Source organism: Mobula birostris, chromosome 3, assembly GCF_030028105.1.
Source record: "Mobula birostris isolate sMobBir1 chromosome 3, sMobBir1.hap1, whole genome shotgun sequence".
NCBI classification, from domain to species: domain Eukaryota; kingdom Metazoa; phylum Chordata; class Chondrichthyes; order Myliobatiformes; family Myliobatidae; genus Mobula; species Mobula birostris.
Genome location: NC_092372.1, coordinates 138,567,959 through 138,587,339, shown reverse-complemented (window position 1 = coordinate 138,587,339; position 19,381 = coordinate 138,567,959). Strand labels below are relative to the sequence as shown.

The window sequence follows — 19,381 nt, the reverse complement described above, 5'->3', positions numbered from 1 at the left end:
GCACAACTCTGAATGCTTGTGGATTGAACCCCTGTTTGTTGAGGCACCTTTCACTCAGGTCTTGGGAGTTCACCTAGACCGCAGGATCACAATCAGTGTCCAGGACAGACCCAGGGTGTTTCCATGAGTCGGAATTTGAAGTTCCCCTGACGACAGTGTTTTTCGAGATCCCAAGAAGATGAGCATGGCTTTGAGGTTGCAATGCTTTGTGACCCTGGGGATAAGCCAATTCTATGCTGGTGCCACTGACTGAAGAGTTGCAGGAGAAAGCAGAATATTGTGAACAGAGGTCTCTGTCGGAGGTGTCGGGCAAATTGGCAAAATGTTCCCTCTCCTTTGTTGGTGAGAGATATTTTATTGCCGATTCTCGAGTTGGAGCACTTGGAAAAATATGCGACATGGCAGACTTGAACGCTGTAAATCAGTGTATTTTTTTTGACTTGTTAGTCTCCTCTCTCGCTATGTGACACCTTTCTACCCTTTATTAGGGAGGGAGGGAGAGACTGAAGTATGTTGAATTGTCGGCTGAACAATTAGTTTTTGTTGTACTGCAGATCATGGTCGTTATTGAGGGCTTTGCTTGGTGGGTGGAGGGTGATGATACTTTTTTGTTGAAATAAGTGGGGGGGAAGGTTGTTGCGTTGCTGCTACTTGTGTGTGGGAGTGGAGAATAGCAGAGCTTTTGGGTTCTAACATTTTTACTGTCACTCATTCTTTGGGGCACTCTTCTGTTTCCATGGATGTCTGTGAAGAACAAGAATTTCTGGTTGCATATTGTATACATTCTCTGATAGTAAATGGAACAATTGAACAGCGACAATCAAGTCCCCCAATGACAGCAACAATCAAGTGGAGATTAAGAACCATAAGCCCTGACATTTCTGCGAAAAATTTTCTAACTTACTACATACTACTTAGAGAAGTTTATTTGTGCTTTCCATTTTATGATAATAAATTAGGCTCAAGTTACTTTGTTCTGCTTGTACGCTTATTAACACATCTCCTGGACACTCGAATAGTTTGGGTCTTCTGGGTCTGATTGAACCAGCCCATTAAAGTACAATAAAAAAATCAGATCAGCCAGTATCTGTGCAGGCAGAGGGATGGTTGACATTTCAGGACTGGACAAGGACTGGGAGAGGAGAGGGGAGATAGTTACTATGAAGATGTGAAATGGAAGGGTGAGAGAGGAGTTGGGAGGTGAGAGGTGGATACAGGAAAGGTGGGTGCTGATGGGCTGATGGGGGGTAGGTGGGGATCGGAGAGGTGGAGATGAGACACAAGGGCTGCTGGGTGAAGGGTAGAGCCAGAAAGAGCCGAGCTGGGGATGGGGGGGGTGAGGAAAGGTGGAGGTAGAGGCAGAAGCAGAGAGGAGATGGTAAGTAGAGATACAGGAGGCTGCAAATCTGATAAGTAAGGAAGGTGATGTATTGCCAGATAAGGGAGAGATGGTGGACGGATGGAAGTATTTGGGAAAAAGGCTAGTTGTCTCAGTTGGCTAAGTATCTGGGTGATAGGGAGATAGAACCATGTGGGGGAGGGGAATAAATCTGGATAGTGGGCAGTGGGGGGGGATGATGGGAGAACAGGTTGGAGAAAGGGAGGTAAAAGAATGGGATGGATCAGGAGAAAGCAAGAAACATGGGGGTGGGAGTGTGCTACTGAAATTGCAAAATTCGGTATTCATTCCAATGGATTGTACACTACTCAGGCAGATTATGGGGTGCTGTCCTTCCACAGATGGGGTAGTAGAGAAAGGATGGTGTGGGAATGGGAAAGGGAATTGAAATAGCATGCAGCCAGGGACTTTGCATAGCCATTGTGCTTTGCAAAACAGTTGCCCAACGTTTTGGTCAGGCTGATGTAAACGAGACTACGCTGAAATTCCAAAATAGACCAGGCAAGGTAGGAGGATGTTAATCTTTTCCTGACTGGAAGGGTTGTTTAGTGGTGAGGGAAGTGTAGGGACATGGATTTCATTTCCAACGGTCACAAGGAAAGAGCCATAGGATGAAGAGAGGTAAGGATGGCAGAGAAAATGATCTCTGTAGAGCCTAGAGAGGGGTGGGGAGGGGAAGATGTGACCAATGTTGGCAAAATGTTGCAACTGACAAAAAAAGATTAAGGAAACAGAGGCTGAGAGGGTGAGAGATGAGAACCAAGGGAACTCCAACTCTGTTCTATCTGTGAGGCAGGAGTAGGACGAGGGTGCTCAGAGCTGGAGAAAGAGAAAGAAAGGGAAAGGTAACGGGGGGAGAGAGAAAATGGGGAGAATGAGAGAGGGGATGACAGAATGACATATATGAGAGAGTGAGAGCAGGGAAAGAGAAAAGAGAGAGAAAGGGGAAAGAGAGAAAGGGGAAAGTGAGAAAGAGGGAGCCAAAAAGGGTGAAATGAGAGAGAGTGAGAGAAAGGGATGAAAGGTAGATAGGGCAGAGAAAGAGGGGAATGAAAGGTGGGAGAGGAGGCCAAGGGGTGGAGAGGAAGAGGAGGAGGCCAGTACACACAGGTGGGGGGGGTGCGGTGTTGAGTACAAAGGAGGCGAGTGTACAGTAGGGAAAAGATTGGTGGGGGGGCACAGAGTGTGGGAGTGGGACAGAGAGTGCAGGGGGGTAGAGAGTGTGGGGGTGGCAGAGAGTACAGGGGGGGGGGGAACGAACAGCGCCAGATGGGCAAAGCGTCTGGGCACAGACGATGTAGTCGGTGAGGCATAGAGGGCTGGAAAGAGAGACGGAGGGTGAAGCAGGGCGGGAGAGAGAGAGAAATGGGGAGAGACAAGGTAGAGAGATGGGAAGAGGAAGAGAGGGGGGAGAGAGAGAGGGGGAGAGAGAGAGGTGGAGAAAGAGATGGAAGAGAGCGAGACGGTGAGAGGGAAGGAACTGGAGAAGGGATGGAGAAGGAAAGGGGTGGAGAAGTGGGGAGAAAGAGAAGGGGGTAATGGGAGAGGTGTGGCAAGAGACGGGTTGCAAACATAGTGTAACGAGCAAGAGGTAGAGTGAGAGAGGGGTGGAATGAGAAGAGGGAATGAGAGGGGGCAGGAGTGAGAAATGGGAGGAGCATGAGAGGGGCAGAATGGTAGAGGGGAGGAGTGTGAGAGGGGAGGAAAGAGAGAGGAAGATCAGGAGAATGGAAGAGTAAGAGAGGGGAGGAGTGAGACAGGGGATCAGTCAGGAGAGAATGATGAGATGAGAAAAACAGGGAGAGAGATGGGGAGGAGAGAGAGATCAGGAAAGACAGGGGAGAAAGAAGGGGCTAGGAGATATGGGATTGAGACCGTGGGGGAGATGGGAAGGAGACAGCATGGCAGGGAGGTACATGGGTAGCGAGAGACAAGGAAATGGATGGGGAAGATGGAAGGAAATACAAGGTGGGATAGCAGTAGGGGAAAGAGAGGTGGGGGTTAGACAGCGGGACAAGAGATATGGGAGAGAGAAAGTCAGGACAAGATGGGGAGAGACTAGCTGAGTGACAGGGTGACAGAAGGTGGTGAGAGATGGGGGGTTTTAATGAGGTTTCTCATCATTCTAAATTCCAGCGAATACAGGCCCAGAGCATTCAAACTCCCCTCATATATTAACACTTTCATTCCTAGAATCATTCTCATGAACATCCTCTGGACCCCTTTCCAATGCTAGTACGTTTTCTTAGATAATGGGCCCAAAACTGCTCAAGGTACTCTAAGTGCAGTCTGACCAATGACTTATAAATCCTCAGCATCATGCCCTTCCTCTTCTCTTCTAGTCCTGACAAAATAAATGCTAACTTTGCATTTGCCTTCCTTAACACCAACTCAAGGTGCAAGATAACTTTTAGGGAATCCTGCACATGGAATCCCAACTGCCTTTGCACCTCTAATTTCTGAATTTTCTCGTTGCACACCAACTGCCCCATCCTCAGCCCTATTACTTCAGTTCTCATCCCCCTTTTCATACAGGTCCCCAGAAGAGATCCCAATGGTCCAGAACTCTGAAACTCTGCCCCCTGCACCAATTCCTCAGCCGCTCAGTCACCTATACTATAATCCCATTCCTGCCCTGGCTAGCACGTGCACTGGGAGTAATCCATATATTGCTACCTTGGAGGTCCTGCTCTTCAGTTTCTCTATATTAATTGTGCAGGACTTTTTCCCCTTTTCTATCCATGCGATTGGTGCCAATATGCACCACAGCCTCTGACTGCTCACCGTCCCTCTTGAGAATCTTCTGCAGCCATTCTGAGACATCCTGGATCCTAGCACCTGACAGGCAACACACCATCTTGGCTTCTCTTTCCAGCCACAGAATCTTTTGTCTGTCCTGAATATAAAGTCTCCTATCACTATCGCTTTACCTGACTTTACCCATCCTTCCTGAGCCTCAAGAGCCGGCCACAATACTATTGGCATGGCTGCTGCTGCTGTGCCCTGACAGGTCACCCCCACATCTCCCCCAGGAGCATCTGAAAGGGTATACTTGTTGCTGAGGGGAATGGCCATAAATGAATCCTTGCACTGACTGCTTACTCCCCTTACTCCTCCTGGTGCTCACCCATCCACTGTTTGAAGCCTGCACTGTGGGTGTGACCACCTCAGTAAAAGTCTCATTCTTGGGGTTTTTCAGCCTCCCAGATGGCCCTGAGCACACAGCTCCAGATCCTTCATCTTGTCAATTAGGGTCAGCAGTTTGACGCACTCCCCGCAGATGCAGTCATCAGAGGGACTATCAGGTACCCTGAAATCCAACATCTCATACAAGAAACATTCTGCTAACTTAACTACCATCCTGCCAACACCCCTAACTTCTCAGACTTAAGTTTGAGCCTGCACCTTTTCTCACCCAAACCTGTTGAGCCAAAGCCTGACCACTCTAACATTGTTCTCTCCAACAATGGCCACTCCACATAAGCTTTGCTTCTTTTTATTGGCCCTTGCTAAGTTAATATTAACCCAAGCAATCTCGCGCTCTGCAGACAAATCCCAACAGGCCCTGCTCGCTTTTAAGAAACTGACAAGCCATGTCCACAGGGAAATGTCTCAAACTCACTCTGTGATCATCCACTCCACAGATCGGGGTGGGGGGGGGGAAGAAATACAGGGGAGAGCGATAGCGGAGGAGACAGAGAGACAGGATGCCTTGTTAACATAGTGGTACCAATGATATAGTTTGGCAGAGTGAACATCATTTCAATGTTGTGTGAGCATGAACTCTTAACATATTTTCCTGATTGTACATAATGCATGCGCAACTATGCTGTTCAAATTCATGCATCAAATAGCAGATATTTTACAGCCTGCAGCTCAACGCAAAGCCGCGCGCAGTTCAACTCAACCGTTTCTTTACATCATGTACATCAAAATATCATCAGATAGAACTTAACAAAATAACTTGGAATACAATTTTGATTATTCACTAATGTTGAACAAGTTTGTTGAATAATGTCTTCACCAACCTCATCAATTCGAGAGATCTCCCATTCATTACCACTCCCACACTACCACCTTCTCGCTCTTACCCAAGATCTACAACACTAACTGTCCAGTTGGACCATTCTTTATGTCTGCTCCTGTCCCAACAAACTAGTAGCTGCATACCTCGATCCCATTTTGTCTTCCTTGATTCAATCCCTTCCAACCTACATCTGTGACAGTTCTTGATATCTTTAAGTTCCCTGGCCCTGAATGCTTCATTTTCACTATCGACATCCAGTCCCTAAACACATCTATTCCCCATCAGAAAGCCTTAAAAAGTTAGCCTCTTCTTTCTGGACAACAGACCTAACTAGTTCCCCTCCAACACCACCCTCCACCATCTGGCAGAATTAGTCCTCACCCAAAGCAATTTCTCTTTCAGCTCCTCCCACTTTCTCCTAATCTCAGTTGTGAATCACATGGGCCTCAGTTTTACCTGCTTTTTCGTTGGCTATGTGGAACAGTCCATGTCCCAAGCCTACACTGGTAACACTTCTGCACCCATGCTAACCTCATCAATTTCATCAACTTTGATCCAACTTCTACCCTGCCCTCAAATTCAGTTGGTCCATCTCTGACACCTCTCTCTCGTTTCTCAATCTCTCTGTCTCCATCTCTGGAGGCAGGCTGTCTCCTGATGGCTTTTTATAAACCTTCTGTCTCTCACAGCTGTCTTGACTACACCTCCTCCCAACCTGCACTTGTTAAAATGCAATTCTCTTTTCTCAGTTCCTCTTATATATGCTGCATCTGCTCTCAAGATGAAGCTTTCCATCGCAAAACATCTGAGGTGTTCTCTTTCTTTGTACAGGATTTCCCCTCCTCAACTATCGATGCTGCCTCATCCACTTCTCCTCCTTTTCCCAACATCTGCCCTCACCCTACCTTCCTACTGATATAAGAGGGATAGAGCTCCCCCTGTCCTTACCTACTAACCCACCTACCTACACATACACATCATTCTCGACAATGTCTGCCATCTTCAATGGGATCCTCCTACCAGATACTGCTTTCTGCAAAGATTTCTCTCTCTGTTACTCTCTCACCCACTCATCCCTCACCATTGATCTCTTTCCTAGCCTTATCCTTGCAAGCGGGACATGTGCTACACCTGCCCCTACCCCTCCTCCCTCACCAGCATTCAGGGCTTCAAGCAGTCCTTCCAGGTGAGGCGACACTTCACCTGTGAATCTATTGTACTCAGTGTTCCCGGTGGGCTTCCTCTACATTATCCTGATGTAGTTTGAGAGACCGCTTTGTCAAGTGTTCCCCACAAAAGGCGTCATTTCACAGTGGCCATCCATTTTAATTCTATTTCCCAATCCCATTCTGACATGTCAGTCCATGGCCTCCTCTACATTCACGCTGAGGTCATCCTCATGTTAGAGGAGCAACACCTCATATCCTGTCTGAGTAGCCTCCATAACCTTTTCTGGATAGAAACATCGATTTCTCTAACCTTCAGTAATTTCTCCCCCCTCCATCTTCTGCCATTCTCCATTCTGGTTCCCCTTCTTTTCTCACCCGCCCATCACTCCATCCAGCACCTTCCTCCTTCCTTTTCTCCCATGGTGAACTCTCCCCTCCAATCAGATTTCTTCTTCTTCAGCCCTTTAGCTCCTCCACCTATCACCTCCCAACTTCATCACCTTTCCCCACCCACCCACCCACATTCCCCTCACCTGTTCTCACCTCACACCTGCCAGCTTGTACTTTCCTCCTACCACCTTTCTTATTCTAGATCCTTCCCCTTTCCTTTCCAGTCCCGATGAAGGGCCTCAGCCCAAAATGTTGACTGCTTATTCCTCGCCATAGTTGCCGCCTGATCTGTTGTATTTCTCCAGTATTGTGTGTGTTGTTATTGAGTAAGTTTTGTATATTATCCAGCTTTATAATGCAACTCAGTAATGATATGGCTGTGAGACTGATGGTCCATTTTTCAATTCATCTCAATACTCACAGGAACAACAGAGGCCTTGTTTGCCAAAACCAATCAGCATGTTCAAGCAGAGATTGCAGTAGGCAGGTTTGTTGAAGTGTTTCAGCCTCCAAACATGTTGACCATCATCCTTCACATTCTGCCAAGGAAGAGCAATCAGTAATCCAGATTATGCTACCGCTTACAAATAAAAAATACTCAATTAATTCAGTTTAACATTTATTATAATCACTCTGAAAGGAGATTGCAGATAGCTGCTGCAGGAATAAAGGGAACCATTAGGAAACAATTTTAACTTCCCTCTTATTGACAGATTATCATAGAACAAAGAAATTGGATGGGGCAGAATTTTTTATTTGTGTCTGTGGAAGTTTTCACAAGCGATATGTAGATGGCTCTCATGGACTCATAGACTTGAGCAAGACCCTTTACGAGGTCTCACGTGGTAGGTTTGTGTGGAAGGTTAGACCATAAGACCATAAGACAAAGGAGCAGAAATCGGCCATTCGGCCCATCGAGTCTGCTCCGCCATTTTGTCATGAGCTGATCCATTCTCCCATTTAGTCCCACTCCCCCGCCTTCTCACCATAACCTTTGATGCCCTGGCTACTCAGATACCTATCAACCTCTGCCTTAAATACACCCAATGACTTGGCCTCCACTGCTGCCCGTGGCAACAAATTCCATAGATTCACCACCCTCTGGCTGAAAAAATTTCTTCGCATTTCTGTTCTGAATGGGAGCCCTTCAATCCTTTAGTCATGCCCTCTCGTAGTAGCCTCCCCCATCATGGAAAACAACTCTGCCACATCCACTCTGTCCATGCCTTTCAACATTCAAAATGTTTCTATGAGGTCCCCCCTCATTCTTCTAAACTCCAAGGAGTACAGTCCAAGAGCTGTCAATCGTTCCTCATATGTTAACCCTCTCATTCCTGGAATCATTCTAGTGAATCTTCTCTGAACCCTCTCCAATGTCAGCACATCCTTTCTTAAATAAGGAGCCCAGAACTGCACACAGTACTCCAAGTGAGGTCTTACCAGTGCCTTATAGAGCCTCAACATCACATCCCTGCTCCTATACTCTATTTCTCTAGAAATGGTTGGATCATATGTGACTTGGAATGAACTAACAAACTGGCTAGGTGGTAGGACATAAAAGGTGGAGACGGAGACTTGTTTTGAACAAAATGGTACAACATAAAATAAATAGAAGGTAGGCATATTACTTGATTTTCCCAATGTCCCCCTCTGCATTTCTTTACTCACTTATAGTCAAAAAAATAGATATTCAGACTTGAATAATCACAGCTTTACTGTGCCTCTGCTGGTTATTATTTTTGATGGTAGAATACAATATGGAAACAATTGTTAGTGTTTCCCTCAAGTGGGACCCAGACCCAAGTAGTCACAGGGTAATCTAGTCAGCTGCATACCTTAGTTTGATTAAATCATCAGTGATATTTGCCTCTAAGACCGTAGGATATAGGAGCAGAATTAGGCCATTTGGCCCATCAAATCTTCTCTGCAATTTCATCATGGCTGATCCGTTTCTCTTCTCAGCCCTAGTTGACTACCTTCCTCCCATATCCCTTCATGCTCTTAATAATCAGGAAGCTATCAACCCCTGCCTTCAATATACATAAAGCCTTGGCTTCCACTGCTGCCTGTGGTAATGAATTCTACAGATTCACCACTCTCTGGCCAAAGAAATTCCTCCTCATCTCCGTTCTAACAGGACACCCTTCTACTCTGAGGCTGTGTCCTCTGGTCTTAGACTCTCCCACCATAGGAATCATCTACTCTATCAGGGCCTTTCACCATTTGACAGGATTCAAAGCGGTCACCCCTCATTCTTCTGAATTCCAGTCAATGCAGGCCCAGAGTCATCAAACGCTCTTCATGTGATAAGCCATTCAATCCTGGAATCAATTTTGTGAACCTCCTTTGAAGCCCCCTCCAGATTCAGCATATCCTTTCCAAAATAAGGGGTACAAAAATGCACACAAAACTCCAAGTGAGGCCTCACCTGTGCTTTGTAAAGTCTCAAAGTTACATCACTGTTTTTATATTCCAATCCTCTTGAAATGAATGCCAACATTGCATGTCTTCCTTACCACAGACTCTACCTGAAAACTAACCTTTAGGGAATCCTAAAGGACTCCCAAGTTCCAATGCACCTCAGATTTTTTTTTGTATTTTCTCTCCATTTAGAAAATAGTCAATCTTTTCATTTCTTCTACCAGAGTGCATATCCATACACTACCCAGCACTGAATTCCATATGCCACTTTGCCCATTCTCCTAATCTGGCCAAGTCCTTCAGTAGCCTCGCTATTTCCTCAAAACTACCAGCCCCTCCACCTATTTTTGTATTGGCTACAAACTGGAGAGAACCCGTTGTAGGATACCACCCAGTGCAGAGATCATGATTTGATGGCACCAAGATCGACTGAGAATTGGTGAATTCAGCTCCAACTAGTGCTCATTTGACTGTTAAATTATAACGGGCCCTTTCTGTTTTTTTCTTTCTTTTCTTTACTAAACCTTTAGGTAAAATTCATAACCTTTAATTGTATGCAGTGTGCTATCTGTTGTTTCTTGGCACTGCCTTGTAACAGGATTGCAAATTACAGAGCATCCACACAAACCGGGGTTTGGGGTGGGCGAGCCGGCTCACTCTCACGGTTTTGCAGGACCGGAGCGTGTATTCACTAGATTTACACAGCCAAAGAAACTAGCAGGGTTTCACAGTAAGTGTATACATGTATATTAAATAGTTAAATTAATAATCAGAGTGAAAAATCAGAAATAAAAAAGTGATATAGTGTTCATGTACCTCATTCCTGATGATAACAATTAGAAGAGGGCATGCCTTGGGTGATGGGGTCCTTAATAACGGATGCTGTTTTTCTAATGCCACTAAGTCTTGAAGATGTCTTGGATATTATAGAGGCTAGTACTCATAATGAAGCGACTAATTTTACAACTTACTGTAGATTCTTTAATTTTTAAATTTTAAATGCTAAATTAATTCTTCAGTCTTTGTTTAGTCATAAATTATGCTATCTCTAAGAAAACAAAAGCAAAATAATGCTAAATATAGACAAATGAAACAGAACAAAAATAAATACAAGAAACAACCCGTGGACAGGCCGTACTGGTGAAGAGTAACAGAGTCAATGCTTCAATCAGATGATCATTAGGTCTGTGCTTATGAACTTAGATCTTATTTTTTAAAAAATCACATCTATTGTGAAAGCTGCTTTGTTTTTCTGCTATCTAATAGCAGAGCATTTGTAACATTTTCTGAACATCTTAAGAAAATTATGTGTTCATGGTCCACTATGAATGAGATTAGATTAGATTAGAATAGATTAGCTTTATTTGTCACATGTACATTGAAGCATCCAGTGAAATGCATGATTTGCGTCAATGACCAACACAATCTGAGGATGTGCTGGTGGCAGCCCACAAGTGTTGCAATGCTTCTGTCGCCAATGTAACTTACTAACTTTAACCTGTCCTTCTTTGGAATGTAGGAGGGAAGAAGAGTATTGGGAGGAAAGCCACATGGTCATGGGGAGAACATACAAACTCCTTACGGACAGCAGTGGGAAATGCAGCCTAATCACTGATGCTGTAAATGTTGCACTAATTGCTATGCTACTGAGCCACCTACAGACAGTGGGAACTGAACCCTAATGCAGAGTGGTGGGGTAACTTATTATTCTGAATCCTAGCAGCACAGATAAGTATTAAAGGTACCATTCAAAACAAAAGGAGGAATTTACCAGTGCTTTGGTCAAGTGTTAATCCATCAGCTAAAATGATTACAGGCTCTCTGAACATCATAGGATTTTTGTACATTGTTAGGACACAACTGGGCAAGGTTTAGCACTTACATGAGAAAGCCTGCCGATGCTGAAAATCGAAGCGACGCACACAAAATGCTGGAGGAAATCAGCAAGTCAGGCAGTATCTATAGAAAAGAGTAACTAGTTGATGTTTCGGGCCGAGGCCCTTCATCAAGAATGGATAAAAAGATGAGAAGTCAGAGCAATAAGGTGGAGTGGGGGGAGGGAGGAAGAAGTACAAGGTGATAGGTGATAGGTAAATCCGGGAGGGGAGGAAGGGGTGAAGTAAAGAGCTGGGATGTTGATTGATGAAATAGAGAAATGGCTGGAGAAGGGGAATCTGATAGGAGAGGGTGGAAGACCATGGAAGAAAGGGAAGGAGGAGGACCACCAGAGGGAGATGATGGGCAGGTAAGGAGGTAAGATGAGAGAGGGAATTGGGAATAGGGGAACAGTGAAGAAGGGGTGGGAAGGCAATTAACGTAAATTTGAGAATTCAATGTTCATGTCATCATTGTGGAGGTTACCCAGACGGAAGTGGGGAGAAGATGGTGGCGCAACAGCAACACACGTGGCCACTTCGGTGATGATGTCTGTTATCTGTCAAGTAGGGGACCATGCACAATTCTGATTTGATGGAGACAGACGTTGCAGCACGGAGAAACATCTGGAAAACTTCTGAAATACCCACTTCGCTGCCACTGCTACTGTGTGGTAACCAGAATCTCCAGAGCTGAAGGCCCCAAAATCCTCAGATTCGCGTGTTTCAGCGGCCGGGGAGAGGTCGAAGGCGCTCGGCAGAGGATGGCGCTCGGGAGGTTGTATCAGAGAAGCTGGTCGGAAGCTCAAAGTTTTCGGACGGATGGACTCAGTGTTGGCTGGGTTCGGCTGCTTCCAAGGTATTGGCAAGTTGATGGTCCCTGGAGGTTTATGGCGGGGAGTTTCTCCCTTTTGCCGCCTGCAATTGGGGACTCGGGAGTCAATCGACTCGGGACTTTGAGACTTTTTCTTACTGTGCCCATGGTCTGTTCTTCATCAAATTATGGTATTGCTTTGCACTGCTGTAACTATATGTTATAATTATGTGGTTCTGTCAGTGTTAGTCTTTGGTTTGTCCTGTTTTCTGTGATATCACTCCAGAGAAACATTTTATCACTTCTTAATGCATGTATGCATTTCTAAATGACAATAAAAGAAGAGTGAGTGTTCTCATAATCTAAACCTAACATAGTGTTGCTCCTCCAGCCCAAGTAGGGTCTCATTGCGGCAGCAGAGGAAGCCCTGGACTGACATATCGGAATGGCAATGTAAAGCAGAATTGAAATGGGAGGCCACCTGCAAATTCGAGCGTAGGTGCTTGGCAAAGTGGTCTCCCAATCTACGTCGGGTCTCATTGATATACAGGAGGCCACACTGGGAGCACAAGATACAGTAGTTAACCCCAACAGACTCACAGGTGAAGTGTTGCCTCACCTGGAAGGACTGTTTGAGGACCTGAATGGTAGTGAGGGAGGAGGTGTAGAGGCAGGTGGGGCATGTTTCACTTTCAAGGGTAGGTCCCAGAAAGGAGATCAGCAGAGAAGGATGAAAGGACAAGGGAGTCACACAAGGAGCAATCCTTGCAGAAAGCTGAAACACCTGCTTAGCCCCTCCCCCGATCACGGTCAAGTGAAGCCATGGGAACAGGTTGTGAATGGTCGTATGAGCAGCTGGTACAGATCACAAGTCTTCGTTATGCGACCACTGACGCCAGGCAGACTAACTCTGAAGAGTTCTGATAATGGCTGGGGTTACCCATATTGGAAAGACACTGTCCAGAAGAAGGCAATAGCAACAACTTCTGTAGAAAAATCATGATCATGAGACGGTGGTCACCTACATCATACAATATGGCACACAATTGTTCTGTCACTCAACCCTCAGCTGCTTCACCAATAACCTTCCTTCTATCAAAAGGTCAGAGGTGGGGATGTTCGCTGATGACTGTACAATGTTCTGCACCATTCTGACTCCTCAGATAGTGAAACAGTTCATACCCAAATGCAGCAGAAACCGGGCAACATCCAGGGTTGGGCTGACAATTGGCAAGTAACATTCAAGCCACACAAGTACCAGGCAATGATCACCTCCACCAAGAAAGGCTCTAACCATCATCCCTTGACATTCAGTGGCATCACCATCACTGAATCTCCTACTATCAACACCCTGGGGGCTTACAATTGACAGGAAACAGAACTAATCTAGCCACATAAACACCGTGGCTACCAGAGCAGGTCAAAGTCTAGGAATCCTGCAGCATGTAATTCACCTCCTGACTCCCCACAGCCTGTCCACCAACTACAAGGCTCAGATCAGGAGGGTATTAGAATACTCGCCATTCCCCTGGATACGTGCAGCTCTATCAACACTCAAGAAGCTTGACACCATCCAGTACAAGGCAGTCCACTTGATTGGTAGCCCTTCCACAAGCATCCAGTCCCTCCACCATCGATGAACAGTTGCAGCAGTGCACAATATTTACAAGATGCACTGCAACAACACACCAAAGTTCCTAAGGCAGCACCTTCCAGACTGATGACTGCTACCATCTAGAACGACGAGAACAGCAGATACCTGGGACCACCATCACTTGGAAATCCCCCTCCACGTCATTCACCATCCTGACTTGGAAACATATCGCTGTTCCTTCATTGTCGTTCGGTCAAAACCATGGAATTCCCTCCCTAACAACACTGTGGGTTTATCCACACCTCAGAGGCTGCAGCAGTTCAAGAAGGCAGCTCATCACCACCTTCTCAAGGCCAACTAGGGACAGGCAATAAATGATGGCTTAGTTGGCAATGCCCAAATCCCATAAATGAATAGATAAAAAAAAAGAATTTCTGTTCATAGAGGAATCTTGCACTCTGAAGGAATAAAAGATATTGAGTTACTGTGTAGGAACTAAAATCCATAACCGTCTGAGTATGTAGCAAGGCAGGGGCAAGGGAGTGCTCCCCTGCTGTGCAACTGTTCTTTCATCTGTCTGTACACACTAATGCTTTATCACTTCTGCTTTTTAAGCAAACATGATAGCTGACTACCTTCAACCACACAATTAGTCCCTTATATACAGCAGCAGCATACAGTGTGTTTGGTAACATTTCATCTGTGAGAACTAGTTTGTCCATATGAACACAGGAACATAGAAAATAGGTGCAGGAGTAGGCCATTTGGCCCTTCGAGCCTGCACCGCCATTCAGTATGATCATGGCTGATCATCCGACTCAGAACCCGGTACCAACCTTCCCTCCGTACCCCCTGATCCCTTTAGGCACAAGGGATCTAACTCCCTCTTAAATATAGCCAATGAACTGGCCTCAACTGTTTCCTGTGGCAAAGAATTCCACAGATTCATCACTCTCTATGTGAAGAAGTTTTTCCTCATCTCGGTCCAAAAAGGCTTCCCCTTTATCCTCAAACTGTGACCCCTCGTTCTGGACTTTCCCAACATCGGGAACAATCTTCCTGCATCTAGCCTGTCCAATCCCTTTAGGATTTTATACGTTTCAATCAGATCCCCCCTCAATCTTCTAAATTCCAACGAGTATAAGCCTAGTTGATCCAGTCTTTCATCATATGAAAGTCCTGCCATCCCAGGAATCAATCTGGTGAAGCTTCTTTGTACTCCCTCTATGGCAAGGATCTCTTGCCTCAGATTAGGGGACCAAAACTGCACACAATACTCCAGGTGTGGTCTCACCAAGGCCTTGTACAACTGCATTAGTATCTCCCAGCTCCTGTACTCGAATCCTCTTGCTATGAATGCCTGCATACCATTCGCCTTTTTCACCGCCTGATGCCCACTTTCAATGACTGATGTATAATGACACCCAGGTCTCATTGCAACTCCCCTTTTCGTAATCCACCACCATTCAGATAATAATCTGTTTTCCTGTTTTTGCCACCAAAGTGGATAACCTCACATTTATCCACACTAAATTGAACCTGCCATGAATTTGCCCACTCACCTAACCTATCCAAGTCACCCTGCATCCTCTTAGCATCCTTCTCACAGCTAACACTGCCACCCAGCTTCGTGCCATCCGCAAACTTGGAGATGCTGCATTTACTTCCCTCATCTAAGTTATTAATATATATTGCAAACAACTGGGGTCCCAGCACGGAGCCTTGCGGTGTTGCACACCTGGACACAAAAGAGACTTCCAGGCATATGGATATATAAAATAAGAGAAGAGACCCTCGCCACCACTCATACCCACAAGCCTGTGCATAGATAACCTGATCTGTTTGTATTCAGGTCAGTTTCCATCACCCCATCAGAAGTGTTCACCAATTTGCTTATTAAGAATTCCTCTATCTCACCCTTAAAAATGACAAAGGTCTACTTCCAACACTATTTAAGGAAGAGGTTTACAAATATTGATGGCCCAATGAAATGTGTTCCTTGCCCCATCAAATGGCTGAACTTCTTTTGCAGTGGTGAACTCAGCCATGCAGAAATATGAGTCAACGGATCACAGGTACCAAAAGATGTGCAACAATTTGTGTCACTACTGTTGCACCAGGAGGTAACAGTACTTCTGGTGAAAAACATGGGAAAATATTTCATTAACTTCCCGTAGAGCCCTAAGTGCACATTATAACAAGGACCAAGTTGTCCAAGCTGTTATGTATTCATGTATATTTTGACTCTTACACGCTTCTGTCAGTCTTCCCTGTGTGTTACGTACTGAACATTGTGTGAGAAGGCATTCTGGGTAGATGAATTACAAGGAAAATAAACAGTAGCATATTTGTTCATCACCTCTCCATCTCTTGTGTGTTTTTCATGGTTGCCCAGCTTCCCAGTACCACAAACATAATATCTGACGATGAGATAACAAGCCCTCAAGCGATATTTATTGTTTTGTTCCCTTTGGCAAGAAAAGTCAGTATGTGTTGCACACCTGGACACAAAAGGGACTTCCAGGCATGCAGAAGTTTAAAATAACGTCTTTATTTTCCTTTCTGGAAACACCGGAACACAGCGCATCAACTCTCCATGCATGCTGCATCTCCGTCTACTCCCTCACGTGCACACTCCCATGCCCCCAGGACCCCTCAGCTGCCCCAAGTGCCTGTATAAGCTTTGCCCCTCGTAACCATCAATTAACCTCCTAAAATATTACTATTGCTAGTGCAACTGACCATTAATCAAATTGTGAATGAACAAAATAACAAACCAAAGCAATAAAAATAATATGAACATAATATAAGAAAATTAGGGGGGTATCCAGTGTCCATTAATATGCTCCACATTACTATGGGTCCCACATGTGCAATGCTGGTGATGTACCTCTGTGCAATGTGGGTGAGCGAAAAGAAAGCAGCCGTAGGAAGTGTGGAGAGTGAAGAATCCAAGGGGAGAGAATGTGAATGGACAGTTAAATGAAACGAGAGAGAGAGAGAGAGAGAGAGAGAGAGCGAGAGAGAGGTAGAGAGGTGGGGAGGAGAGGGGGAGGGAGGGGGGGAGAGGGAGAAGGAGAGGGAGAAGGGAGAAGGAGAGGGAGACAGAGAGAGAGAGAGAGGGAGAGAGAGGAGGGCAAGAGAGGGAGAGGGGGAGAGAGAGAAAGAGGGAGAGGGAGGGGAGAGAGAGGGAGAGGGAGAGGGAGACAGACAGACAGACACACCCCTGTAAGTCTAGCTATCGTTTCTGGACTGTGATTGAGTTTGAAAGTGACGACAATGTTTGGAAGTATGGGCTATATAACAAAACGACAGAGCAATGGAGTTCATATACTGAAAGATTAAATATTTTGCACAGGCAAATCAAATTTCAGATGCTATTCATGTTCCAACTTTTCTGACTGTGATGGGTGCAAAAATGTTTAATTTATTACACAGTCTAGTGCAATTTGCTAAGCTTGGCAATAAGTCTTGTGAGGAGACAGTTAAAGTCTTCAAGGAACATTATTCATTAAAACTTTGAGTATTGCTGAGTGGTTTAAGTTTAATGAAAGGAATCAAGAGGAAAGCAAGTCTATTTCACAGTTTATGGTGGTAATGAAGCAACTGCCTGAACACTGATTTTGGGCAGTCACTGAAAAGCACGGTATATGATAGACTCGTATGTGGTGTAGTGAGGCAATTCAGAAACATTTGCTTACAGAAGACAGAATAACATTACAGAAGGCAATTGAAATCTATACATCCATGGAGGTGGCAGCTAAAGAAGCACAGATATTAAGTGCAACTTCCCAAGTTCATAAAGTTTCCACTGACTTTTAGAATGAGATACATTGACAATCAACATTATCATTGTGGCAAAACTGGGCATTCAACAAAAGATTGCCAACATGTGACTAAAAGGGACATATTAAACATGCCTATAAAAGTAGAAAGATACTGTCAACAAAAAAACACTGTAATAAAGAAAAATAACTTTTTAAAAACAAAAAGAAATGTGAACAAGGTAGAGCATACTGAGGACAGACTAGGTGGCTCTTGCTCTGTGGTTGAAGAAGTTTTGTGAGTTTTATCTATTTCAGGACACAAAGATGGCTATTGGATGACCATGTGGTTGGATAGTGACATTGTTGAGGATGCAGGTAGACACAGATGCTGCAGTATCATTGGTGTCAGGGACAGTCCACAAGGAGAAATTGCAGCATCTCACCCCAGACAGGGCAAGGTTGACTCTAAAGACTTACACCGGTGAGGTTGTTCCAGTGAGGGGAACTGTATATGTTACAGTGGAGATTAACCAAGAGAGAGAGAGAAAATTCCACTGCACATTTTTAAAGATAGTTATTCGGAGCTTCTGGGCCTATCGTGGTTGGAGCATAGATCAAACTCAATTGGAATGAAGTGCACTTGATTGGCAGGAGCACTGGTCTGCAAGAGGTGTTGGAGAAACATGTCGAAGTAGTCAATGGAGAACTAGGCCATATGAAGGGAATCGCTGTTAAGCCTGGGATCTTAGTGAAGCTTTACAGGCAGCTGCTGAGCCTTGGTGGCAGCAAGGATAAAATAGAATGGATTGAAGAAGAAGATCAATTAAATGATACAATAAAAATGTGTGGCATGAAGAAACCCTTTCGATGATACAAAGAAAATCTTCTAAAAATCAGAGAGTACACATATGCAAAGCAGAGACGAGTATGTCTCTTGAAAAAATATGACAGTGAAGGCATCTGGGACACTGAAAAGTGGCATGCATCCTTGCAAACCCGTTTTGGCAAGAGTTGGCAACTGGATGAACAAAAAAGAACTATGCTTCAGATTTGGAGAGAGCAGTTCTCAACCGAAGAACTGCAGATCCACAAGAGAGAACAAAGACCATATAGCCATAAGATATAGTCGCAGAATTAAGCCATATGGCCCATCGAGTCTGCTCCACCATTTCATCATGACTGATCCATTTTTCTTCTCAACCCCAATCTCCTGCCTTCTCCTCAGATACCTTCAAGCCCTGACCAATTAAGAACATATCAATCTTGGCCTCTACAGCTGGTTGTGGCAACAAGTTCCATAGTTTCACTACTCTCTGGCTAAAGAAATTCCTACTACTCATCATTCTAAAAGGATGCCCTTCTATTCTGAGTCTTAGACAGTACCACCAAAGGAAACATCCTCTCCACATCCACTTAACAAGGTCTTTCACCATTCAATAGGTTTCAATTAGGTCACCCATCATTCTTCTGAATTCTAATGAATACAGGATCAAGGCTATCAAATATTCTTCATATGACAAGCCATTCAATACTTCAATAATTTTTTGTGATTCTCCTTCGAACCCTCTTCAGTTTTACCATATCCTTTCAAAGATAAGGGTTCCAAAACTGCTCACAATACTCCAGGTGAGGCCTCACCAGAGCCTTATAAGTCTCATCATTATATCCTTTTTTTTATATTCTAGTCCTCTAGAAATGAATGCTAACATTGCATTTGCCCGCCTCAGCACGTGCAAATTAGCCTTTGGTGAATCTTGCACAAGCACTGCCAAGTCTCCTTGCACCCCAGCTTTTTAAATTTTCTCTCCATTTAGAAAATAGTCAACCCTTTCAAATGACCATACACATCCCGACATGGTATTCCATCTACCACTTCTTGATGTTATACTCAGTCCTCAGCACTGAAAGTTTGGTGATGGTTGTCAT

General features: G+C 44.8%; 1 protein-coding gene across 3 annotated transcripts in view; it reads right to left on the bottom strand.

Annotated features, from left to right (window-relative positions):
* dgkb (diacylglycerol kinase, beta) overlaps positions 1 to 19,381 on the bottom strand; it is a 738,504-nt gene that overhangs the window by 502,789 nt on the left and 216,334 nt on the right. For all 3 annotated transcript variants that reach the window (XM_072251979.1, XM_072251978.1, XM_072251977.1), the window contains one exon: positions 7,407 to 7,524. In XM_072251979.1, the coding sequence (XP_072108080.1) occupies positions 7,407 to 7,524 (118 nt within the window). The remainder of the gene's footprint in view (positions 1 to 7,406; positions 7,525 to 19,381) is intronic.